The sequence below is a fragment of the Narcine bancroftii genome, chromosome 9 (assembly GCF_036971445.1).
Source record: "Narcine bancroftii isolate sNarBan1 chromosome 9, sNarBan1.hap1, whole genome shotgun sequence".
NCBI classification, from domain to species: domain Eukaryota; kingdom Metazoa; phylum Chordata; class Chondrichthyes; order Torpediniformes; family Narcinidae; genus Narcine; species Narcine bancroftii.
The window spans coordinates 68464909-68492511 of record NC_091477.1 but is presented as its reverse complement, the minus strand read 5'-3'; the positions used below and the strand labels follow the sequence as shown (position 1 = coordinate 68492511).

Here is a 27603-nt window from a genome sequence, read left to right as displayed (position 1 = left end):
CCTGGGGATTTATCCACACGAGCACTTCCTCCTCTTTAATTTGTATAGGTTCCATTACCTTTTTTCTTTGCTTTCCATTTTCTGAGTAAATGCAAAAACACAATGTAAGATCTCCCCCATCTCTTTTAGCTCCATACAGAGCCGACCACTCTGATCTTCAAAGGGATCAATTTTGTCCCTTACTATCCTTTTGGTCTTAATATACCTGTATAAACCCTTAAGGTTTTCCTTCACATTGACTGCCCCCCCCCCCCACTGATTTCCTTAATTTCTTGCATTTTTTATACTCCACAATTGCTTCATTTGCTCCTTGTTGCCTATACCTGCTCTACACCTCTCTCTTCTTCTTCAGGTCCCAAATATCCCTCAAAACCAGATTCCCTCTGCCTGTTAACTTTGCCTTTAATCCTGACAGGTACCTGCAAATCTTGTACTCTCAAAATGTCACTCTTGAATGTCTTCCACTTAACTCGCACATCCTTGCCAGAAATCAGCACCCCAATCCAGGCTTTCTAGATCCTTTCTCATTTCCTTAAAATTAGCCTTTCTCCAATTTAGAATCTCAGACTGATGCCAAGACCTATCCTCATCCATAATTAACTTGAAACTAATGGCATTATGATCACTAGACCCAAAATGTTCCCCTGAACATATTTTTGTCATCTGTCCTGTCTCGTTCCCTAATAGGAGATGCAGTATTGCATTCTCTCTAGTTGGTTCCTCTATATATTGATTTAGAAAACTTTCCTGAACACATTTGACATATTCCAAGCAATCCAGCCCTTTTACAGTATGGGAGTCCCAGTCAATACATGGAAAGTTAAAATCTCCTGCTATGACAACCTTATGTTTCCTGCAGATGTCTGCTATCTCTCCAGATTTGCTCGTTCAATTCTTGCTGACTATTGTGCAGTCTATAATACAACCCATGAGTGTGATCATCTTTCCCGTTCTCCAGCTCCACCTATATAGCCTCAGGTCATCTGGTCTGTCCTGTATAAGCACAGCTGTGATATTTTCCCTGACAAGCAATGCCACTCCTCCCCATTTCATCCCTCCCATTCCATTGCATCTGAAACAATGCAATCCCACAATGTTGAGCTGCCGGTCCTGCCCCTCCTGCATCCAAGTTTCACTAATGGTCAGAATGTCATAATTCCACGTGGCAATCCATGTTTTGAGCTCATCTGCCTTCCCTACTGTACTCCTTGCATTGAAATAGATGCACCTGAAAAAATTTCCACCATCTAACCATATAACAATTACAGCACAGAAACAGGCCAATTTGGCCCTTCTCGTCTGCACTGATCCAAGTACCCTCCTCTAACCCTTTGACTTCTGACTTTACATGCCATTTTCACATCATCATTTTCCTCCCTCTACTCCACTATCTGCCCTGGCACTTGTTACTCCTCCCCCTGCAAATCCAGCTTAAACCCCTTGGAGCAGCACTAACTACCTTGGTCGATTTAATCTGTAGATCTTTGCTGCAAAGGGAGAACACAACATGGCAATTCCATCACGCAATTCAATCATGTCTGACCAGCATCCCAACTTTATTTAACCAAACTTGTTCCGTAATCACGTAACGAAATAAATCAATCAGATTTCACGTTGTATTCAGCCCAAAGTTCCCACTAACAATTTGTGAGGCTCTTTTTCACCTTCTCACACCTCAACTTTAACACATTTTCCAGGCTGTGCCATGCTGAGTATTTCCAGCATTTTTTGTTCTTGCATCGGATATCCAGCATCTCCAGTGTTTTCGTTTCAATTTCATTCCCCCTTATTGTAAATTCCGAAGGAAACAATCCCCATCAACTCTGCCAAGACCTTTAATGTTATTTTTTTTAAATTTAGACATACAGCACGGTAAGAGGCCATTTCGGGCCACATGTCCGTGCCACCCAATGTACACCCAATTAACCTACATTCCCCCCACCCCCGCAGTATGTCTCAAACGGTGGGGAAAAATCATGCAGGCATGGGGAGAATGTACAAACTCCTTGCAGACAGTGTGGGGGTGGGGGGGGGGGGGTGGGGGAATCGACCCAGTTCCGATCGCTGGCATTGTAAAGTGGTTGTGCGAACCGCACTTTACTTTCATCATCTTAATTTAACCCCATTTTCTCAAGTTTCAATCTGAGAACATTATATTTTTCTTTTTGTGTGATGCTTGGAACTGGACGTTATACAGCCCAGTACTGGAACTTACAGGCTACCCAAATGCATATAACTTTTGGACTCGAGGAACTGTAACTTTTATTCATCTCTTATTTTTTGCTCTTGTTCATTGACTTTTAATTATTGGCAAGTAAAAACTATACCAATATTTTGATACCCATTAGATCTGTAAGGGGAATGATTGGGTAGATGTTTTAAGATATTTTTTAAATTAATGAGAGAATCACGAATGAGGGCGCAGTTATTTAAAACTGAAGCGAGGTGGTCGCTTTTGGGAATTCTCTGCAGGCTAGAGTTGAAGAACATGAATCAGGTACAGATATTAGATTCTGATTTCAGATTTATTGTCAGAGTACATACAACCCTGAGATTCTTTTTTTCCTGCGGTCGAGGAAGAATTACCACTTATTGGGAGTGCAAAAAACTATGTAATCAACATACACATGAAAACAAATAAAGAAATGCAAACAAACTGACTGTGTGACACACAGAGAAAAAAAGCAATGAAGTGCAAAACTAAAAGTCATTAAATGAGTCCCTGATTGAGTTTGTTATTGAGGAAGGGGTAGCAGCTGTTCCTGAACCTGGTTGTGCGAGTCTTGAGGCATCAACATTTCTTTCCTGATGGTAGCAGTGAAAACTGAGCATGAGCTAGGTGATGTGAATCTTCTCCGACAGCAACTTGCAGTGTAGATGTTCTCGATGATGGGGACGGTTTTCCCTGTGATGTCCTGGGCTGTGTCCACTAGGTTTTGAAAGGCTTTATGCTCAGGGGTATTGATGATCCCCATACAAGACTGATGCAGCTGGTCAGCATACTTTCCACCGCACATCTGTAGAAATTTGCCAGGGTACGATGTCGTACCAAACCTCTGCAAGCTTCCCAGGAAGTAGAAATGCTGACGTGCTTTCTTCACGCTGCCATTGGTGTATTGGTTCCAAGAAAGATCCTCCAAGATAGTGATTCCCATGAACTTAAATTTGCTCAAATGAAAGTTTACAGAGCTTGAAGCACGAAAGGCTGAAAATGGTGTTATTGCAGTAAAAGAACAGTGAAATGCTGGAGGAACCCACCCGGTCTTTCAACGTCCATAGATAGATTGATGACATTTTAGATCCGAGCCCTTCTTCAAGGAATAAGCAGATTGAGCCAAGAGCAGGAAATCTCAGTATTCAGACAGTGTCGGCTGGGGGAGGAATCCAGACCAACAAAACATGTTAATTGGATATGATAAGGGAGAGGTGAAAATTTATCATGTCTGTGTGGAAGGAGATAGGGGAGAGGTAGAGCTGGGGGAAGGTGATGGGTTAAGAAATGAGTGGGCGGAGGGGGGGGTGGGTTAACGAAGCCAGAAAAGTCAATATTAATGCCATCCAGTTGAAAGTTGCTTCGGAAGATGAGGTGTTGTCCTCCAATTTGCGAGTGGTTTCTGACTGCCAGTGCATGAGACCATGGACAGACATGGGAAATGGGATGGGGAAATTGAAATAGGTGGCCACTGGGAGATCCACGTTATTGCAGGGGACAGAACTGTGGTGCTCAACAGGAGATACATTTGAGAAAGTTTGAGGAATTGATGCTATGGGGAAGTGGCAGAAGGCCAACATAGCTCAGCCAGGACCAAGCAGAATAGTGGGATAGACTTGAGGGATTGACGGCTTATCTAATTTTATTTTATTCTTGGGAACAAAACTTTCTCACATTTTTGGCCCTATGATAGTTTATCTACCTTTTTTTACACAGAGGGTGTTGGGTGTTTGGAACAAGGTTGCTGGAGGAGATGGTTTAAGATGCATTTAGATGGAAGGGATGGGTTTAGGATTATGGGCAAAATGAGGCAGGTGGGTGGGCATTTTAGTTAGCACGGGCAGGTGGGGTGAAGTACCGGCTCCCACATTGTGTGTTTCTGTAATACATAGCCAGATTAATGCTGTGACATGCCTTCTTCCTCCCACTGGTTGTCAAGTCACCTTTATTTGTCGTTCACACCATGCAGTGCCCGGTAAAGATGAGATAGCATTTCTCCAGGACCATGAAGCAGATTTACATAAGTAGAAGTTAAAATATTAAGACATATACAATAAAAGTCCACTAATGTTCTGGGAATTCAGAAGCCTGATGGTTTGGGAGAAGAAAGCTTTTGCCCAATCTGGATGTAAGAGCCTGAATGCTACGGTACCTCCAACAAAGACCTCCTTCTACCTGTGGCAGAAGGGAGAAGTTTACCTGAGGGGTGTTTGGAGTCCTTCACAATGTTTATTGTATTTCGTCTGCATCGAGTGTTGTAGATAGACTTTCATGGTAGGAAAAGAGTCCCCAGTTATCTTTTCCACTGATTTCACTCTCCTCTGCAGGGTCTTGTGGTTCAAGAAGGTCTATCTTTTAAATAAACGGTGATGCAGTTGTACAGGATGCTCTCGATACATCCTCTGCAGAATGTAGTGAAGATTGAGGGTGGGAGATGGACTTTCCTCAGCCTTCGTGGGAAGTAGAGGTGCTGCTGGACTTTCTTGGCTCTGGAGCTACTGATAAGTGCACACCAAGGAATTTGATACTCTTGACAACCTCAACAGTAGAGCCATCAATGGTCAGTGGAGACAAATGGAAGAAAAGCTGAGATCTCTTTTTACAATCCTGGGGTAAACCCCATTTTCACATCCTGACAGTGGATGTACTTACAATTCCCCCATTGCCTATCACCTCTCCAACTCTTTACCATACATATCAGGAACCACCAACACCTTGTACTTTTACTTTTGTACCAGGCTGTAGTCTGGAGCTTTGTCTAAAGGCTTCTTTGCATTGGTGTGACGTTTTCCTATTAAAAACCCTCATTTTACTTCTTCTGTGGGTGAAACAAGGGTAGGGCTTAAGGCATGTTCTGTTGGAATCAAAAATGATCTTCCCTGTTAACCTTTGAGCTATCAATGACTCTCCTTTTGCTCAAACTTCCCTGCCAAGTGGCCACAAAGACCTGAGCAACTTGACAGTCAAGGGAGATGAAATTGAGTTCCGATCAGATTTCAGCACTGGAGCTCACTTCTAACACTTTTGCAGTCACATAGACTGGCTGCATTAGCACAATAACGTGCAGTCTGGCAACCCAGGTGGAAAGAGCAGTGAGATGGGCAGCAATAAATCCATCATCAATGTGGTATAGCTGCTGCATCTCACCTCCAGTGGTACGGACTGAATCCTGACTTCAGATGGTGTCTGTGTGGAGTTTGCACATTCCCATGTTTCCTCTGCTGTTCCAGTTTCCTTCCACATCTCAAAGACTGATTTAATTGCCCACTGAAAATCGCCCCTTTGAGATGGGTGATTGGTAGAATCTGGGAAGACTGGTGTAAATTGGGCATGGGCATGGTGGGTCAGTGGCACCCTTCCAAACCCAACAGCTGAACTACCTGGTGACAGCAGTCCAAACAGCTGCAGCTCCCACATCCACATCTGCAGGGCACTGGGTGTTTGTCGAACTTCAGTGACGCTACAAGAAGGAATGCTGTGGCTTCGAATCCCACTCGAGCAAGCTAGAGCATGTAATTTTAGGTGGCCACCCAGAGTCACTTCATTTCTCAAGCACACGAAAATAATTCCAGAAAACAATTTCATAGTTGGATAGACTCCCTGGCATTGTGGAGAATGTCTATCCAGTACTTTGGAGATCAAAGCTGGAGGGGTTGGGCAAGTAGACCAGCAGAGACAGGAGAGGGAGCAGCTTGAAAAAATGTGATCCCTCCCACATCTTGATAAGACAGAACTAGTCCATAATCTTCAATCTCATCACAATCTTATCACATCTTTTTGTAGGAATTTGCTGTGCCCAAATTCACTTCCATTTTCCTAAATTTGAACCACAATAATACTTTCTAATTAAAATCATTGTGTGCAAAAGTGTTTTGGGACCTTCCGGAGATTGTGGAATACAGCTTTCAATCAAGCCAAGAACATCTGAGACAAAGACTCAAAATGTTCTTTTTATTTTCTCAAAACCTTTGAAACGAAATGTAGTCAACTGACCCTTTTTTGTGTCTTTATCTTTACACAGCAAAAGAAAATAACACAGTAAAGATTGACTCAATAACACCAGTTTCTGAAGAATCTCAGCCTTGGACAATTAACAGTATAATGAAATGGAGACGACCATACTGACATTTAATACATTCTTTTTTAGTTTAAAAAGACGAGAAGGACTTGTTGCTTCTACCGCGCAAAGAGCTTATGAGGTGGGGAAGTCTGTAGCGGGCAGGCTGAACTCACTGTGGGGTATGACCTCCTTTCCCTCTAAAATAAGATTGGGCCCAACTTTTCTGTCATTGGAGAAACAAACGGCTAGAGTGGGGCTGAAATTTGGATGCAAGTCAGCGGCAGAGAGAGGGATGTGAAGGAAATGTAAAGAGCTGGGTGAAATGCAATAACGCCAACTTGTGGAGCTTGGTAAAACAGACCTGGGTATATATAAAACCTGGTAATAGTGGAAAATCTGAGAGGGCGCTCCAAACAAATTCCACTCATCTCTTCCTTGTTTGCTAGTCATTAACACCAGACCCACAAAGCAACAATTAGGGCCTCATTATTAGAAACCCCAATCCAAGAACAATAAATTGATCAGCTTGCAAGGAACAGAATAAACTGCTTTTCCTCCCCACAACCCTTGGAAAACAACCAAAAGCCTACAGCTTGCCAGAGTCAATGATCAAAATAGATTCAAAATGTAATTTGCAGTTGAAAGCCCCCAATACATCAGGCACTGCCTTTTTGAAGTGTTGCAACATGTGCTACCATTGGTGGTGCATAGAAAACCCTGAAACTGCCCTCTTCCCCTCAGGTTATCGGCAATGATTATGCACACATGGCCACACATTGTGCCAAGTATCACAGGAAGAAGGCCTGTATGCCTTGCTTTGGATCTTCATGAACCCTGAGCTGCTAGTGGTACAAAAAAACCAGAAAACTAAAGGGAAAAGGAGTGGCACAATTGGAGTAGCAGATAGCACAATGCTGCGACAGCGCCAGCGATCGGGACTGGAATTCGAATCCCGCTCATCTGTAAGGAGTTTGTACATTCTCCCTCTGTCTGCATGGGTTTTCCCCAGGGGCTCCAGTTTCCTCCCACCATTCAAAAACATATCAGGGGTTGTAGGTCAATCATGTGTAATTGGACGGCATGGGCTCGTGGGCCAAAATGGCCTGTATATCTAAAAAGTTTAAAAGAATTGGGATGAGGGATACATCTCATTGTTTTAAGAAATATATGCTTGACGTTGCTACAAAACCTATTTGCCATATCCATTAATTTCCTGTTATGTGAGATCAACAGAACTGATAAACATTCCCTCATGCCAATCTTTCCTCATCTACACTTAAACTGCAATTCCAGAATGAGGGAAAAACCTTGCAATGTTTTTCTGTAAGCTCTTTACTGTCAGGCTACTTCATTGGATTTAGGTCTTGTACCCTAGAGAGCAATGTGTGTAGATTCCTCTATGCTGCATCTTAACTACCAGTTTCTATGGATCAAAGTGATAAAAAAAGACTTTCCCTTTCCATCATGATATCACTCCTCATTCACAAACTACCCATCTTATTTTTAACTTAATAGACTTTACCAAAATTACACCTGCAGTGTTATAAAATATCTTAAACCACTCATTCCAAAGTACTGAAAAGATTGAGTTGCTTCTGTTGTTTTATGGTCAAGGCTCTTCGCCGTACAAAGCGAGAGAGCGAGAGGAACAGGGACAAGCGAATAATTCAGAGAGAATAGGGGACAAGGGAGGCGGATTGAAAAAGGTGTGGGATGTAGACGTTGTGGAAGCACGGGAGAGAGAGTGAGAGAGGAGATTATCCATTAACGACAATGCATTTCCCAGCAGGGTTTTACGCAATGCAGAGAGAGAATAATAACCGTACTGAGAATAACAGAAAATACCAGAAGCTTTGTTCCAGTGAGGAACCACAGTGTAAAAAAAACCGGAAGGACAGGTGGATGGACAAAAAAGTACATGTACCAAAAAGACAGTCACTCCAACTTTTCTAGGACCTTCAAATTAAAACCAGCTTGGGTTCTAATCTCATTTTATTTTATAACCGAAAGTTAAGACAGTGCAAAAATTTATTAAAATATATACTTTTGAAAGAATCACAATCACCAGCTGGAGTAATGGCAGTACATAAGTAAAATAGGAACTTATATAAAAAGAGGAACCTGGTTTTAACAGTCTAAAAGAAATAGTGATTTAAATCCTCAACTGCAAGGTTATTCTGAAGGAGATAAACCAGGAAACAAGCTCTTGATAAATGCACTGAAGAGAGCTGGATGTTTTCTGCAGAGTGGAAGTGGGAATCTTTATAAATCTGTCAGAATCCTGACGGACAGCCTCTATTTTAAGCTTCTGACATATATTGACTTTGCTGTACCCTTTAACACCTTGGAGGATCCTTCTGGTGCTTTCTGCTGTGTCAACGTGCGGGGGGTGGGTGGAAATTGGAATCTTCTACATTTAGTTAAAATATGACATTTGTAACTCAGTGAACTTTTCCCCAAACCAAGGATTGCTTCATCGGGGTGATACAAACTATATACTGAGGGTGAGGTTGTAGCTAGGGTCACCTCCACGGGAAACATCAAAGAAAAGAGGGAATTACAAAACTGGAATTACTTTAAGATGGTAGAGTAGGAAATTATTAAATTCAGCAGAAATCTGAAAACCTAAGATGGAGGATACCTTGTTTTTTTTGTGCAACCTTGTACTTTAATCTTTTGTGTATCGGTTTATATTTCTGTATTTCTCTTCCCAATGAAAGTAAAGTTGAGGACTAAGTTATTTCCTGGAACAAATCAGACACCGGATGGTTTTCAGACATCTGGGTCACTGATTCCACCCTCTTGCAAGTCCCCTGTGAGATATTCTGACCATATTCAATTCATTGAGTGTTTCTTTCGTTATCCTTTGCGATTGTGGCAGCACTCTTCTGGCCCAATATTTCCCCGCATTCCAGCTCAGGTCACAAGAATTTGGCCTTTTGGGTTCAAACTGACAGCCATATTTCAAAGCACAACAATGCTACAACACATCTACCATACAATGGACAATGCACAAAGGCAGGAACCATTCCATCTAGTCACCATTCCACCCACCCCCCCACACCCAGCAAGCCCACACCCACTTATTGGCCTAATTCTCTCAGCTAAAGGCTCCGAAACTAGTGAACACAGGCAGTTTTTACTCAGAGTATATTTTGAAGAGCTGCTTCCATGTCAACTTGAAATTGGGCCTGTTGTATTGTTTTTATTTTTGCTTTGAAACATCTTTTCGACTATTCTATCATTCTGTTAACCCTTCCTTCGAAAGATTACCCAGTGTACACTATTAGCATACGTGGCCTCCTGTGGGCCACAGAAGCATTTAACTCTCAGAGAACATAACCTCCCCAACTCCCAGTCACTAACCACACCACCACCCCTCCCTACCTAATAATGCATTTCTCTACTAGCTTGACAGTGTTAAAAACTACACAAGTAGTATCATATATTCCTGACCCTTTGGGAATTATTAACAACCATTTTGCTTTCACAGCTCACAAACATTTATTACCAATGCTCCACACACTATCAGCTAAAAAAAAATGGATGCCTTGTTCTTGGGACAACAAATTCCAGGAAGCAAGCTCCTGGTAATCTATGATGATATAATTTAGGGTTATATCCAACATGACATCCCTTTGGCTGTCCATACAGTCAAAGTGTCTGATAACACTTTGCTGGATGTTTATTTCCGTAAAGAAATTCAGTGTTATAATTAAGATATTTTTATTTCTTGTCTCTCGATACTTGGAAAACACTTGCTGTGTGTGTGCGTGTGCGTGTGCGTGTGTGTGTGTGTGTGTGTGTGTGTGGGTGTATGGGTGTATAATGCTGCACTGTCGACAGGTGATCATAACAATTGGAATTCCCAAAGCTGGGTAAAAAAAAATCAGGCTTGAAGAGTATTAGACTGTCATCGAAACTCCCCTCCCCAAGGCATTCAAAGATTCAGAAGTTTATTCACCTCCAGCACTGCCAATACTTACAAATAGCCAAAAGATTATTTTGCAAAATTAAACAAAACTCTTGTCCGTTTTGGCAAAGATTTTGCCTCAGTCTCTCTCTCTTTCTCACACCCTCTCTAATATCCCATTAAAAATTCTACCGACAGAAATATTGCAGGGTGACGGCCAAGGATAGCAAGTGCAGGAGGCCTGCCGAATGCTGCAGTACTTCACTCCCACTTTTGGGGTTGGTCTTCCCATCTTGTTCCGGCATGGCGTAGATGACAGGGGACCTTGTCGCCATGTTGAAGGACCGTCTCCGACCACAGCCATTCTCTGGGCAGCCATCACCGCTCCCGGATCCACTGCTGTCATCACCTGCGGACAAGACGATGATGATAATTAAGAGCTTTAGACTCACAGACCATTTCGCCCACTGAGTCCATGCCACCCTCAATAATCCATATTAAACCCATATTCTTATGAAATCCACATGCCTCCCTCCCCCCATCTCACTGTCCTTCACCTAACCACCACCACACTCTACCACATCTACACATCAGGAGCAACTTACGGCCTTCGATTAACTGTCCAACCTGCACAACTTTGGGATATGGGAGGAAAACAGAGCACCCGGTGGAAACCCAAGTGGTCACTGAGAGAATGTGCACACTCCACACGGACAGCACACGAGGTACCCCACAGGGTTCTAGCCTCAGAAGTCGACTATGGCAACATACTCTGCTGGATTCCCACACTCTATTCTCTTGACTTAAGAACGTTCAAAAAGATTCACAGTCCATCACATACAATGGTGACTGGTTAAGCCTCAAAATTATTATGGGTGTGACTGTCAAACCTCTGAGCATTTGGATGAAGAGATAAATATCAGGTGAGGTGTGGCAAGTGGAGATGACCATGGGATGAAGCTTGGAATGAGGAGTGCTTTGTAAAAGCCCAATACTCTGGACCCCATGGAATGTTCGTGGTGCTGGTAGATGTTCTGGTCTGGGGACACACGCGAGATCATGGAATCGGGAGCAAAAAAAGAATCTTTTGGCCTACGAGCCCATGCTGCCCAATTACACCCAAATGACCTTCAGCCCCGGTACGTTTTTGAACAGTGGGAGGAAAGAGGGGCCCCTCAGGGAAAACCCACGCAGACACAGATTCAATCTCCGGCTCTGATCGCTGACTCTCTAATGGTGTTGTGCTAACCGTTACCCGAACTATGCGGAAGGAATTCAACAGGCCAAGCGTTACCAGTGGGAGAAAAGAAAGGGTCAATGCTTCAGGCTGGAATCCTTCATCAATATACTCTGTCGACTGGAATGTTACTGCTATTAATACCCCATCACACCTTTGCACACATTTAGATTCTCAGACATTTTAGATAATAAATTTCCCCGTGAACCAGCACAAATTAAAGGGACTCTGTGAGTTTTAAGGAAGTGCAGAAAAATATCCCAGTAAATTTCAAAAGAGAGAAAAAATATTGGAAAGATATTTTTGATACTATTTTAGCACTTTTGCACATTGACCTCATCCTATTACTGCACTTTTTGGACAACCAATTTTGGATTCTGCTACTTCTCTGTTTCAGCTTGCCGTGTGATTGCATTTGTTACTTTAATAGGCAAGAGATCCATTCTACTCTAATGGAACGTCCCTAAACCACCTACTACATTTCAATGGGTTTCCCAAACTATAGCTTGTTTAAATTTAGAAAAAATTAGAAGTGGTTCTATTGAGCCTTCAGTTAAACTTGAAGTAACATGGAGGCCATTTATTCAACATTTCCATCTGATGTAAGTCAATCCTTTCCAAATCCTTTTCAACATTTTTGTTTTGTGAGTGCAGAGGAGCGGAATTATCCCCAAAATTATTGTTTAGCCGCTGAAACATGGTCGTCCAGCTTTTGCTTTGTTTCTTAGTTAGGGGGATATTTTTGTAATAAAATTTGATTCCTTTTCATGTTTGGCCTTTAAGAGATTGGAGGCTCAGTTTACATATGCTGCTCGATGCCTGTGTATACATGTTGACCATTGTTAATGCAATCCCAATCTTTTTGTATCATTCTTATGTTTATTAATCCGAATCTTAAATAAAAAGATTGAAAAAGAAAAAAGACTTTTGGAATTTTACTGCAACATGAATCAGCAGGTCTAGAAATAAAACTGTGTTTGGCACAATCCATGTGACCTGCCGGACTGTTCTTCTGTCCTCACCCACCACTCCCCATCCCACAGCACCTTCACTCTGACTGTAGAAGATGAGGGACTAGTTACAAGAGCAAGAGGTCATAGGTTAAGGAGGAAAGGTGAAATTTTTAAAGGGAACATTGTGGGGGTCATCTTCACACACAGAATGATGAGAGTGAAACGAGCTGCCAGCTGAAGCAGTAAATGCAGGCTCGATTATGTAATTTCAGAAAAATTTGGATAAGTACATGAATGGAAGGGATATGAAGGGCTAAGGTCCAGGTGCAGGTGAATGGGACTGGGCAGAGTAGTAGTTCTGAATGGACTAGATGGGACGAAGGGTGTGTTTCTGCTGCCGTGTTCAATGGTTCTCGGGAGAAGATGCAACACCAGTTCATTCACCTCTCCTCCTCCCACCATTGAGAGACCCAAACAGTCCTTCCAGGTGAGGCATCGAATCACATGCACTCCCAGTCGCATTTGGATGACTCCTCTGCCCTCCCCTGCAGGGTGAAGACAGCTTTGCAGAGCACCTTCTCATAGTCTGCAGGGGATGCTTGAACATCCTGTTCCATTCCCCTTCAATTCTCCATCCCACTTCCCTGCCGACCTGTCTGTCTGCAGCCTCCTCAACTTACATAGTGAGGACCCACAGACGACCATCTTATCTTCTGTCTGTGCACTTTGCAACCTTTTGGAATGACCTGCATTTTCCAACTTGTTATCAACTGATCTCTCAGTACGTCTCCTTCTCATTCCATCTCTTTAAAACACCTTGCGAATAGTTGGCAGTCAGTTTGGCATGCTTCTCTACTTTGGTCATGGGACTGAGTATAAGAGCTGAGACATCAAGCAACAACATTTGCGCATTGCAGCCAGTTTTGGTCACTCATTTATAGAAAAGATGTCATTATGCTGGAACAGGGGCAGGAAAGATTCACAAGAATGTTGCCATGAAAGTTAGGAGGCGTGAAAGGAGAGGGTGGATTGACTGGGACTTTTCTCCCTGGATTGCAGCCTGCTGTGGAGGGTCTTTACAGTAAAACCCCCTGGTTTCTGGAATTCAAGTAACCAGCAGCTTTAAGCAACCATCAAAAAATATCTGTCTGTGAGCAGAAATCAGTGGATCATGAGGCAGCAGATAAGTTCTGGTTAGGCATTGTAAATCTCAAGCAACTGGGAAAAAACACTTATCTGGCATCTACCTATCTATCCCCAAAGGTGCTGGATACCAGGGGCCTGACTACAAATAAAATCATGAGGGGCGTCAATAAGGTAAGTAGTCAAAGCCTTTATCCACAAGGTAGGGCTTAGGATGAAAGAGGAAAGATTTAAAAGGGTAGTTTCAACTTTTGTATTTCCAGCATCCGCAGTTTTTTATGATTTACAACAACAACGCCCAGTCAAGTGCAATGGTGTAGCTACGGCGTCAGTGGGAAACAGGATTTAAAATAGGGAAGTGGATGTCAAAGTGTGGTTAGAATGACACCGTGTCCTTTCATGCTACTCAGTATCACTTTGGCCATACCTGGCACATAATCGAGCACTCACACATAAAAGACGGCAGCTTGAGTGCGAGATGAGAGTAGTCCAGATGGATTTATTTTTTTCATCAACTATCAGGAATTAATTGACTTGGTGGCTGGAAACGGCAAAAAAAGATGCCAAGAGGCTGCGGGGTGGATGAATTCGACAGCTAATGCAGAGATGACCGAAACGAGGCGCTTGTAGGAAGATTATAAACTTAAGACTCCAGCTGCCAAGAGCAGACATCAAGGGGAGAACTTCAGAAGATTTCTCAGCTTTAGTTTTGTGAGATGATGTGATCCCTGAAGTGAAAATTTTGCATTATCCTCCTGTGGAGATGACTGGCGATGCAGTGGTGTAGGAATTATATTTTATGTGCCTTCATTTAACACTGCGCGCTCTGATCATCTTTTTCTACCTTATGTTTCTTGTTCTTTGTAATTTTCTTACCAATTTTTTTGTACTATACAATAAACAAAATTACTGAAGTTAACCTCTTGGTATGAAATGAAATTCCAATAATCTACTGTGTGATTGTTTGGAGATTGTGCTGCTTCATGATTTGGTTCACGAGGTGCTGATTCCTTCAATAAATTATAGCGCTCCTTTTAAAGTCACCAGGGTCCCGGTTCCTGATCCCCAAACTTTCTCTGGGACCCTGGTTCCTGTTTCCCCATTCATTCACAGGGGCCCTAGTTTCTGCGCTCCCTTTAAACTCACCAGACCCCTGGTTCCTGTGTTCCTTTCAACTCACTGGGGCACTGGTTTCCTACACTTTCTTTAACTCAATGGCTTCAACTCACTTGAACACTGATTCCTACACTCCCTTCAACTCGATGGGGAAATATTCCTCTGCTCTCTTCTACTTACTGGGGCCCTGTTCCTGCAGAAAAGGAAAATTGTGACAAAGTGGGTGAAGCAGAAAATGAGTAAAGGATAGCAAGTTCAGCCTACCCCCTGGGTAATGAACCAGTTCTGTTTGCACAGACAATTTAGTCTTCAAGCCAGAAAATACTGAAAAGTAATCACTCATTATGGGAACTATATCTCCATAGCATTGTAAGAATAGGTTGAGGAAGGCAAAGCTATTAGCCCCCATCTTGATAATTTCATACAGAAGCACACTGGAGAATGCCCTGGTAAGGTAGCGGCCAATCATCAGATCAGAAGCCAATAAAGTGGATCAACTGAACGGCTGAGAAGATCACTGTGGTCTCCGTTTTCTCTACTGACGGCATTTACTGGAAGTGTTGACTAAAAAGGGATCAAAATATTATTGAGCATCCTTTCCATCACCGCGGAGAGTATCTGTGACCCGCTACTGTTAAGGAGGAGATGCAGGTCTGCCAGTCTGGGAAATAGCTTCTTCCCCCAGTCTGTCAGACTGATGACCTAAGTAAATGATCTCAAAAGATATATTTTTAAATTATATCTTTTTGTATATATGTGAATATTATGTACTGTGTATTGTGTGTGCAAGGGCCCAGAGAAACAAGAGTTCTGTTGGATTGTACATGTACAGTCAGATTCCTTTATTGTCATGTAATAGAATAGAATATGATAATGTGTTCTGCAGACTAAGAGTTACCATTAGTGTGCCCAGGTGCCCCAGAGTGTAAGAGAGAAATAGAAGAAAAAGAAAGTCCCTTTGGACTCCTGTTCAAACAATGAGCAACCCAAGCTCTACATCCAAACCTCTGACACCATCAGGAAGCCTTCAGTTCCCCAGGCCCTTAGGGAGCTCTTTTTGCCATCAGCTCCCTCTCGAATCCTGGCTCCAACACCTGGTTCCGAAGAACCTGTCTCCAGCAGCCTGTGCAGGTCCCCCAATAGTTCTGCTAGTTGAGGAATGAACATATGTATGCACATTGGGCATTTTAATTTAATTTAATGATTTGATGGGAGCTCCTTTATGTACAGGTGTCCAGATGTTGGGAGTTGGTAATGGAGGGAATAATCTGTAAGATGAGAATGTAGAAGGAAAGAAGAAGGGGAGGACCAAGGAGAGGAACAGGAGAGAAAAGATTAAAGTCAACAAGCACCTGGAGAACATGAAGGTAAAACAGGGGTTCAACACCTTAATGAAGGGTTCAAGCCCGAAATGTTGGCGATGTATCTTTACCATTGCTACATAAAGGCACTATTTAACCTGCGGAGTTTCTCCAGCATTTGTGTGTGTTTTTTGGAGAACATGAAGGGAACTTGAGAAAGATTAGCAACTAAATGAGCCTCCAGCAGGTAATTGCCTGAGATGATGATTGTTGCCTTTTCTGGTGAGTTATACTGAGCTGATTTTGTCATGATATTACACCAGATGACACCAAGTAAAGTCATCAGTGTATTGGGACGTTCTTGCTTTAAGAAACTGCAATTTTGTCATTTTCTCTCAACTGAAAACACCACAAGCTATCTCGAACATTCACACACAGGAGCTGGCAGCGCATTCATCCCATATCCACTGGGATACCGTATGGCTGCCATGGAAATGTGAGGAAAGAAATTGCGGGGGCCCTGGCAGAGTGATATAATTCACTATTAGCTTTGGGTAAGGTACTAATGAAGCTGGGTAATGTCGTGCCTTTACATGAGAAAGGCTGCAAGGTTAAGCCAGGGAACTATAGGCGGTGAGCTTAATATTAGTAGTGGGTAAGTTACGGGAGCAGATTCCAAGGGCCAGGATCTCCATACTTTTGGAAAGGCAAGAACTGATAGGGGATAGTCATCTTGGATTGTGAGTGGGAATTTTGCTCCAGATTCTAGCATTTGTAGACTCTTGTGGTTCTCCATCTGATGTATGGTGTCTTGCTTCATGCCCCGAGTGCCGTTAAAAGGATGGGGGGGGGGGGGGGGGTGGTGGAGTAACTGGTAGGCTCAGTTTTTGGGAACAGGACCCAGCGTCAAAACAGGTGCACAGACCCAAAATGCTTCTCCTTCCACAGACTTTTAATTTTTTCTTTTCTTAATTTAGTCTTACATGGGCCATGAGCCCATGGCACCCAAAATACACCAATTAACCTCATACATTTTTTTTGGGAGGTGGGAGTAAATCAGGTGGAAATCTAAGTAGGTCATGGGGAAAACATACAAGCTCCTTGAAGACTGCGCCGGATTCAAACCCAGGTTGCCCGGTAATAGATTTGCACTAACCGCTCACCTAACCACGCCATTTTGCCAACATTTTGTGTTTTTGTTGCAGATTTCCAGCATCTGGAGTCTTGTTTTTAATGTCATTCATGCAAAAAGTCAGGGAAGAATTTCCTTGAAATGGGAACCGGGAGAACAAATGTTTGGACAATCTATGCATTAAAAACAGATGCAGCAGCTCTTTCCCAACAACCTGCCGAGTTCCATCCACTGGAATCAAACATGGGTAAAATTACTCACTGGTGTCCTGGAAATCCACATCGTTGCCATTGTAAGCATTCCTCAGCCGATTGGTCATTATTCGCAACTGCATGATCTGCTGGCGAATGGTCATGTCTGGTTTCGTGATGTCAACCTCGACCTCTGGATTATTAATCTGATTGGCCAGTCCATCTGCCATGACCTCTGGGAGGTACCTGTCACGGGTGATCAGAGTTGTTAGGCATTAGTACAGTGTGGCTACCAAATTGCCTGGTAGGCATTCGGCTGCCGTATTTACTTGAGCTGAGGTCAATTACCAGCAAACTTCCTTCTGGCTAAAGAGTGGTGGGGGCCTGGATCTCATTGCCTGTAGTGCGGTGGAAATAGAAACCATCATCACTTTTAAAATGCCCTCAAGTGATGTTGATGATCAGTCCATAGCACTGGGAAATGGGAGTAGCTAAATTAGCTCTTATTTCACCCAGCATGGATTTGATAGGCTGAATGGCCTCTCTTCTACAGTGTATACTTTCCAATTCCACAATTCATTCTAGCTGAAGAGAGGGAGGGGATGAGAGAGCAAGCCCCATTGAACGGCTTCATAGATGATGATATCAAGTACTAGTTGGTATCTTCCAGCAACTCAGCAGCAGTCTGAGGGTATTTTCAATCGTTATAGGGGCAATTCTACACATTCACCAGCCCACTTGTAAAGTATTGTCCCAAATACAGATAAACTCAAGGAGTAGTGCTGTTCAAATCAGTCCCTTCGTGCTTATTCTCATGAAGGAAACGGATATGGTCACTGTTGTCAAGGTTAAAACTTTGCGTTTTTAATTCTTAGTGAATTTTGTGCCTCTTCACGAGAACTCTTGTTTGTAGTGATACCGTAGTGACCATGATGTAATAGGTTGTAATATCCACCCAGGCTAACAGCTTGCATATTCTGCAAGATGTGAAGGAAACGTGAGCGTGAGATACTGCGTATCTTGTTGAAAGTTTGCGTATCTCTTTAAAAGCTTTTGATCTCTTGTTATACTGTATCTTTGTACAGTAAATGCTTTGTTATTCATCGTTATGAAAGTCTCGTGTCGAAGCGATGCAAAATGTTTATCAGTTCTATCAACAAATTAAAACTACATAAAGTAACAGCTGCAGAGTTTGATGTGATGGATTAAAGAGATCGAAATTTGGGATATCGTACCTCATGCTTTGGACAATTATACTCTGAAATTAGGATATATCAGAATAAGGAAAGTGTCATCTATAACTATGATTGATATTAACTCCCCCTTAGTGAATTATGATAGTAAAGGATTAATTAGGGTCAATATCTAGTCACCCTGGCCCTGAATGCTGTGTATACACTGAGTGGCAGTAGGACTAAATTCACCTACTATGTCTCACCTGGTCCAAAGCCAACACCTTCACTCTCTCTTTCATGTGTCTAGTTGCTATATAGAGCAGGAATTCTCCCCCTCAGTCTCACAGAATATGACAACCAAATAATAAGGGCTCGGGATCAGAGCGATCATCCTCTTCAGTGCTAGATATTGTCTGCTCACCTGGCAGATACTGCCCCCTAAGAAATGTAAATCGCTGACGCCAGACACCACCCGAGCAGAGCTATGCAACGAGATTGGGAGCCTTGAGTTAGGGCTTGCATACGCACATCCCGAACTGCCTTTGAGAGGTTAGGGAGTTAGCCACCTTTCAGCCAAGAACTCCTGCAGTGCTGGTGGGCAGGGTGTTTTGGGATTGAATGAGCAATGATAATGACGGGCGGTTTGGTGAGCAGTTGGAGAGGAACCTCCAGATTGCGCAGTCTCCCTGCACCTGACTGCACACCTATTAATGCTCGGACACATGCACACATGGACGCACACCAACACCAACCCTTCCCCTGCATTGCTGGACATGGTACGTCATGCAATCATAAATGCAAGTGTGCAATCAACAGCAGAATATCGGGCATCGCAATCCTAGGAGGGGTAATCTCAGAGTGGATAGATTACCACCATTACTGGTATATAGACTTTGCAATTGAATACAGCACTTAATAGCTCTGAGCCCCTCCCAGCCTGCTAGCTCAGGGTTTCAGTCAATAAGATTTTAATTAGAAATCCACTCAAACGATAAATTTCTATTATGTGTTATAAAAAGAAATAAAACATCTTCCTATTACTTAAAGTAGCAATATTCCTCAGGGTAATGTCTCAGGGCAATAATCAATGAAAACATTTGCCTCAGATAGGCTAAATAAAGTCTATTTGTCACTCCCTAACAAGGTCAGTGATGTGTATTTGAGTAAACCTCAAGGAAACTATAATTCCAGGTTGGATTCTGTCATTAAACCTACCCAATTTATCACCAGGAAAGCCTTGGACCTTTTAAAAAGCTATTTTTCATCATATCTAAATTCAATTGAGCAGGGAAAAAGACGCAGACATAGCATATTTTTTCTGGCACTATATTTATACACAGACTTTGGGATTTGGGTTAACAACTCCCCAGTGGAAAAGTTGATGCCAGGTAAAAGAATGGCCCAGTTGAGACTGCCTCAGCTCTACTGACTCAGAATCCATCTTGAGCTCAGGCGCCATCTGCGAGGAGTTTGCACGTTCTCCATGTAACCAGGTTGGTCCCTCTCCCCCTGGGTGCTCTGGTTTTCTTCCACATCCTGAAGACACGTGGGTTGGTGATTTAATGGGTTGCTGTAAGTTCCCCCTATTGTGCAGGTGTGTGGTGGAACGTTGGGGGTGGGTGAGAGACTCGGGGGGGGGGGGTGGGGGGGATGATTCATGGGATCGTGGGGAGAATAAAATGAGATGCATGAAGGAGTAAATAAGAGCTTGATGGTCAGTACTAACTGAGTGGGCTGATAGGACTGTTTCCCATGCTTTTTGATTCCATGAGATCAAAACCATTCTGATCATCCCTGTAAATTTTGGGCCAGTCACTTTGTAACAACACAAACCACTGAGGCTATACAGTGCGCAGTGGGACTCCTCATTTCCTTGTGATGAAGGAAAGTGATCCCAGAAAAGATAGCATGTGGGATTTTCACAGTGGGATCCTGGTCTCACTCATACTGCTTTGTTTAGTTTCAATTACAAGTTCATTGCTCTATAAATTTAACAATATTTGGAAGGAGAAAGGGGCCCCCCCTCCTGAAGCAACCACTCCTTGGCTATAGAAGAGTGCAGCACAATACAGACCCCAGCATACGGTGTTGAGCCAACCTATGTAAATCCACTCCGCACCAATCTAATCCTACCTTATCTCACACCCACACTCCTCTGCTCTTCTTACATTCATATTACCCCCACGTCCCCTGGCGATCCCACCCTGTCCGTATCTGAGGATGACCTGCGAGCTGTCTTCAGGGGAGTGAATCTGAGGAAAGCATCTGGCCTGGATGGAGTTCTGTACTGATCAACTTACAAAGGTATTCATGGATATCTTCAATATCTCACTCTAGAAGGGTGGTGTGCCCACCTGCTTCAAACAGGCGTCAATCATACCGGTGCCCAAGAAGAGTGCAGTAACCTGCCTTAAGGACTATCGACCAGTAGCAATGAGGCCATCACAGTCTCAACTGTGATGAAGTGTTTTGAAAGGCTGGTGTTGAAGCAGATCAGCTCCTGTCTGAGCGGTGATGTGGATCAGTTCCAATTCACCTATCACGACAACAGGTCTACGGTAGATGCCATTTCACTGGCCCTACACAAAGCCCTGGACCATCTGGACAGCAAAGATACATACATCAGGATGCTCTTTATCAACTACAGTTCAACAATTAACACCATCATCCTCTCAAAACTGATCAGCAGACTCCAAAACCTGGGAGTTAACACCCCATATGTAATTGGATCATGGATTGCCTCATCTCCAGACCACAATCGGTAAAGATTGGTAAGAACATTTCCTCCACAATCTCCATCAGTACCAGAGAACCACAGGGCTGTGTCCTTAGCCCCCTGCTCTACTCACTTTACACCTACAACTGTGTAGGTCAGTATGACAATAACATCATCTACAAGTAGTGGTTTGTATAAGGAAAAGGGGATGAATAAGCGTACAGGAGGGCGATTGCAAACTTGTTTTTTTTTATATAACTTTTGCCAACTTTTATTTAGCAACAGATCCTCAGTTGTGCCAGTTTACATGTTTTTCCTTCTTTTAATAGAAACCAGGTACAAAGTTTGTTTCACATTTGATTTACTTGGTTGAATGGTGCACCAACAACAACTTTGTCACCAAAACTAAGGACCTGATTGTTGACTTTAGGAAAGGAAAGCCAGAGGTTTACAAATCAGTGAGGATTGGAGGATCAGAGGTGGAGAGGGTGAGCACATTTAGGTTCTTGGGAGTCCCTATCTTAGAGGATCTTTCTTGGACCAAACACACCAATGGCATCATGAAGAAAGCACGTCAGCAACTAAACTTCATCAGGAGTTTGTGGAGGTTTGGTATGACACCAGAAACCCTGGCAAATTTCTACAGAGATGTGGTAGAAAGTGTGCTGACTGGCTGCATCGTGGTCTGGTATGAAGACACCAATACCCCTAAGCGTAAAGCACTCCAAAAGGTAATGGACACAGCCCAGGACATCACAGACAAAACCTTCCCCACTACTGAGAACACCTACAGGGAACACTGCTGTCGGAGAGCAGCAGCAATCATCAAAGATCCACACCACCTACCACATGCTCTGTTCTCACTGCTCCCATCAGGAAAGAGGTATCAGTGCCACAAGACTCGCACCCCCCAGGTTCAGGAATAGCTGCTCCCCCTCCACCATCAGACTCCTCAAACGACAGACTCAATCAGACTCATTTAAGGACTCTTACTTGTTCACTTTATTGATTTTATTTGCTTTCCCTGTATTGCATTTTGTTTACATTCATTATCTGTTTACAGTCATTTGTTTGTTTACATATTTACACCATGCACAGTTTACTTTTTGTGCTACCAATTAGTGGTAGTTCTGCCTTACCTGCAGGAAAAAGAACCTCAGGGCGTATGTGCTCTGTCAATAAACTTGAAACCTAAAATCTGGAAAAAAAATCATGTGCCTAACTGTCTTTTGAATGCCCCTATTGTACCAGCCTCCACCACCACCCACGTCAATGCACTCCAGGCACCCACTACTCTGTGTAAAAAAAAATGTACCTCTGACATCTCCCCGAAACTTGTCTCTACTCACCTCACTTCCTTGGTGTTCACCCAAGGAAAACATGTGCTGGCTCTCCACCCTATTCTATGCCTCTCATAATCTTATAAAGAGGTTGCATCTTATCCTTTATTGCTCCAAAGAAAAAAACCCTAGCTCTATGAACCTTGTTTCTGAAGACACATTCTCCAATCCAGACAATGGTTAGCAAAGTGGTTAGTGTGATGCTATTACAGTGCCAGCAACTTAGTGCTGTCTCTAAGGTGCTTGTACATGCTCCTCATGACCAGTGAGCATTTTCTCCGTCTTCTCCGGTTTCCTCCCACCCACCAAAATGCATGGGGTTGGGAGGTTAATTGGTTGTAATTGGGTTTCAATGGCTGGAATCAGGTTCTACAGCACTGTAAATAAACTATTAAAAAAACAGCTTGGTAAATCTGAAACATTTACATCCTTCCAGTAATGAGGAGGCAGATGGAAAAGGAACGTAAGTAAATCCCAGCCCGGTCGACACCAAAGAACTGTCGGTCCATAAATGGGGCTTCAAGAATGCGGGAAGCATCAAATTAATCAAGTAATGCAGACCCCACACATCTTCACATATATAAAATAAGCCCTATCTGATGAAGGGCCTTTCACCCGAAATGTTACCTCTGTTTCTCTTTCCACACATGCTCCCTTCCTTTTGAAAATCACACAGCAGTATGAGTGAAAGCAGGGCCCTACTGTGTGAGGGGGCAGGGCATGGTCACAGTCCCACATCCTATCTTTTCTGGGCTCATTCTCCTTCATTACAGGAAAGTGCGGAGTCCTTGATTTTACTTCAAATTTTCAGCATCTGCAGTATTTTTTTCTAAAAGCAAGACGATATTCAAAGGGGAGCATCACTTTGTGGCTATGGCCATAGCTGTCTTTCCCATCCAGGGGACAAAAGGAAATTTTCTATGTAAAATGATTGCTCAGAAGACAAATTGCATAATGCCACCCTTTGTGGTCCCCTCCTCCACCCAGCTCCAACCCGCAAACTGAGAATGGCAGAAATACTTAGCAGGCCAGGCAGCATCTGCAAAAATGAGTTGAATCTGCCTCTGAGTGGAGAATGGAGAAATGGTTGCCATCGCCCAGTTACTATGCCCATTTAGCAAGTCAGAGAAAGTACCAATGTTTTCCAATAGAGGAAAACCATTACCCCAAGCTCATTGAAAATAACATTGCTAAAATATTCACTCATTCCCAGTGCCAAAGCATCCATTTCCCAAATCAACAAGAGAGATTCCCCATGGAGTCACACTGTCTGGCAACCTGCCATGGAAATTTGGTGTCATGTTTCTAGTTGCTAGGTGCTCCTTGAGCGTCCGTACAGTCCCCTAAACTTGACTTAACATCTGTTCTTCAGTGCTAAATATGTCCACTGACACACACAATCCTGCCTCAAGAGCCATGAATTTCGTCAGGCACCAAGAGCAGAGAGTTATTTCATCCCAAGCATAAAATAAACCGCAAAAATAACTTGAATGTTGATTGATCACAGTATTGATTTTCAACCCCATTAAAAGCCTATATTTGGCATCTGAGTCTCTCGTCTCAACTGGGAATTATCCTTCCAAACTTGAGAGTATCAAACACCAGTCAAAATTTGCAGTCTCCTGGGTGACTTAAGGGACACTTCACTGCATTGACTGCACTGGTATGACATGAAGCTGAAGTCCACACCTGCTATGATGTAATCAATTGAGCTATCCGCTCGTGATCATGTGGGAATAAAGAGTCAAAATTATTCAAAAGGATCAGGAATTCAGTGAATGCACTGGCCGCTTTCATCTCAAGGGCTGAAGCCGTACACTTAGTGGCCACAAGCAGGAGCAGCAGTGGGGCCAGCCGATTCGTCTCCACCAACTAGAAATAAAACAGGACTTTGTGCCTGAGCCTCCGCACCTCTGCCATCCCACACCCATCCTTATACCTCTTCATTTTCTCCACTGTCAAAAATCCATCAGCCTCTGTCTTGAAAGAACCAAGTTGAGGGAACATTCACAGTTCTTGGAGTACTGAAGGCCAAGGTTTCAAAAGTCATCTTAGTTCATTTCGGACTATCATTAACTTGGCCTACCACGTTCTTAATTCACTAATTAGGGAATAACCCTGTCGAAGTATTTAAGAGTTTTATACATATGAACGGGATCCTATTTCATTCTTCTGAACTCCAGATTCCAGATGTATTGTCAGAGACATCACAGACAACCCTGAGATGCTTTTTCCTGCAGGCACGGCAGATCACCACTAATTGGTAGTGCAAAAAATTAACTGTACACAGTGTAAACATGTAAACAAATAAAGAACTGTAAACAGTTAACAAATGTAAACAAACTGTGCAATACAGAGAATAAAAAAAGATCAATAAAGTGCACAAGCAAGAGTCCTTAACTGAATTCCTGACTGAGCTTGTCATTGAGGAGTCTGATGGTGGAGGGGCAGCAGCTGTTCCTGAACCTGGTGGTGCGAGTCTTGTGGCACCTACATCTCTGTCCTGATGGCAGAGAACAGAGCGTGTGCTGGATGGTGTGGGTCTTTGATGATTGCTGCTGCTCTCTGATGGCAGCATTCCCCATAGATGTATTTAATAGTGGGGAGGGTTTTGCCTGTGTTGTCCTGGGCTGCGTTCACTACCTTTTGGAGGGCTTTACACTCAAGGGTATTGGTGTCCCCATTCCACACCGTGATGCAGCCGGTCAGCACACTTTCCACCACACATCTGTAGAAATTTGTCAAGGTTTCTGGTGTCAGACCAAACCAAAGGAAGTAGAGGTGCTGACGTGCTTTCTTCACAATGTCATTGGTGTGTTGGATCCAGGAAAGTCTAGTTAATAAAGGGGTAGTCTACACAAAGTTTCTGCCTGAGACAATATTCCATTAATTTAATCTATTAACCTGCATTGCCTTCTCAAAGAGATTAAAATTCAACTTGTTCTCCCCTAGCTGTGGTCTATCACAGTCCTGTATAGTTGAAACAGAACTTTCACACCTCAGAGGTTAACACACGCAGCGCAGCGGCCAGGTGATTGAGCCTCTCCTCACAGATCCACAGAGACCCGGGCACAATCCTGATCTCGGGTGCTGTCCATGTGCAGTTTGCCTGCTCTCTCTGAGACTGCATGCGTTTCCTCTGGGAGCTTTTGTGGGTTGGTGGGTCAATTGACCATTGTAAATTACCCCTTGTGTGTAAGTGACTGGGAGAATCTGGGTGGGGGGGGGGGAGGGTGTTGACAGAAGTGGGTTATAAAGCATGGAATTAACTCATGATTAGTGCAAATGACTGGTTAATGATTAATGTAGACCTGATGGACCAAATGGCAAGTTTCTGTGATGTTTGTTTCTGTGATGTGAATTTGTTTGCTTTTTATTTTGAATCCTTTATTTAAAATTTAAAACCATGATACATAAAATTAATGAACTTAATACGAATTACAAAATATTAATAAGTATACATGGCATATAACATAAACCCCTCTAACCACCCCCCTTACTCAAAAAAACCCTCCCCCTTTGTATACCCGTTAATTCATTTGCTTACCTATTTGCTTGCAGTACCTGAATAATGTGTATCTGGAATTTTAGTGCAGAGATACAAAGGTCCCCCTAAATACTGGTTCATCTTCATCAATGAAGACTTGGCCTTATGGATTAGGAACCGTCTAACACATTGGTGCACTAACATAGGAGACCCTGAGCTAACAGAACTTTTCCGAGATTTCTTTCACTTCGAGACACAGCTCGGTAACAGGCCTTTCTGCCCACAATCCCGTGCCGCCCAAATACACTCATGTAACCTACTAAACCTGCACATCTTTGGAACGTGGGAGGAAACAGGAGCACATGGTGGAAACCCACACGGAAATCGGAAATAGGACAAACTCCTTACAGACAGTGGCAGATTCGAACCCAGGTTTCTGGCGCTGTAAGAGAGAGCATTGTGCTATCTGCCATAGTCACAACTACAACTACTAGTCTCACCTTCATTGGTGGACTTGATTACAATGCATCCTCGCTCTGATATATTAACCTTTAGATCCTCATGTGGTGGTGCTGCTGCCCAGCTGAGGGCTACACCAGAGACATGAGTTCAAACTTGACCTCTGGTGCTCTCTGCATGACCCCGTGACTCCAAGAGTTCACATCCCAAAAGTAGGTAGATTGGTCGTTTAATTGGCCACTATCAACCACTCCTGGTGTTTTGGTGAACCTGGGAGGAGTTGATGGAAGGAATAAAATGGGGTGAATTCAGTGGTTGAAGGTCGTCAGAGAATGGATGGACAGGAGGAGGTGTTTCCCTGCTGCCTGACTCTACGACGACCACTATCTCATCAAGAGTCCATGCCTTCATGAGGTGGGAAGGGAAATCCGATCAAGAATGATCCCTCCAGGTGAGTTCCCGATTAAGAATCAGGCCCAATGCTACAAACTACATGACCCATAATACAGCGATAAAAAGAGGCAGCATCTTACCTCCCTCTGCTCTGTCCATTCCAGCACCTGTCCTCATTGGCTGAACCTGCAGTCACCTTCTCACTGCACAGGATGCTTGGCAAAATGACCCATAACTCCCGGACGTCTCGCAGCTTCATCTTGACCTCGGTAACCTGAAAAGATGCCAATCGTTACTGTCGATTGAGCCCGTCCCCACCTCCTTGATCTTCGAAGCCCAGGTTCACACTGACAACCTCTTTAACACACCACAGGTCGGATGAGAAAATCTTCTTTGTGGTCTGATCCTGCGGCTGTGAATGATGGTCATTTGCAAGTCAAGACAGTGGTCTGTCAAGGGTTCTTCCCGCACCAAATACCTTCTCCTCTTTTGAGGATACATCTGTGCCCAGGTGTCCCTGGAGAGAGCTTGTAAAGTCCATGATCTCTCAGGCCTACAGCAGACACAACCAGGACCTGGACACCAATGGCAATGTGTCAGATATCCATAGTGTAAATACCAAATTGAGAAAGCTGTGTATAAATAAGTTAAGAAGCCAGTTTTTAACAAAAGAAACTGTGTGCAATGCCTTAGAGTCTCCACATTTCAGATAGCAGCAGCAACGATGGATTAAAGCCCTGGGATCAGCAACGTAATCAATTCTCTTGGGCCGAAC

The 27603-nt window shown here is 43.3% G+C and overlaps 1 protein-coding gene across 1 annotated transcript in view; it reads right to left on the bottom strand.

The window, feature by feature from the left end:
- Positions 1-6144: 6144 nt before the first annotated feature.
- LOC138742232 (glypican-1-like) overlaps positions 6145-27603 on the bottom strand; it is a 191994-nt gene continuing 170535 nt past the window's right edge. Inside the window, exons 7-9 of the mRNA XM_069896344.1 lie at positions 26969-27102; positions 17329-17504; positions 6145-10594 (exon numbers count right to left, since the gene is read on the bottom strand). Coding sequence (XP_069752445.1) covers positions 10374-10594; positions 17329-17504; positions 26969-27102 — 531 coding nt within the window. The 3' untranslated portion in view covers positions 6145-10373. The remainder of the gene's footprint in view (positions 10595-17328; positions 17505-26968; positions 27103-27603) is intronic.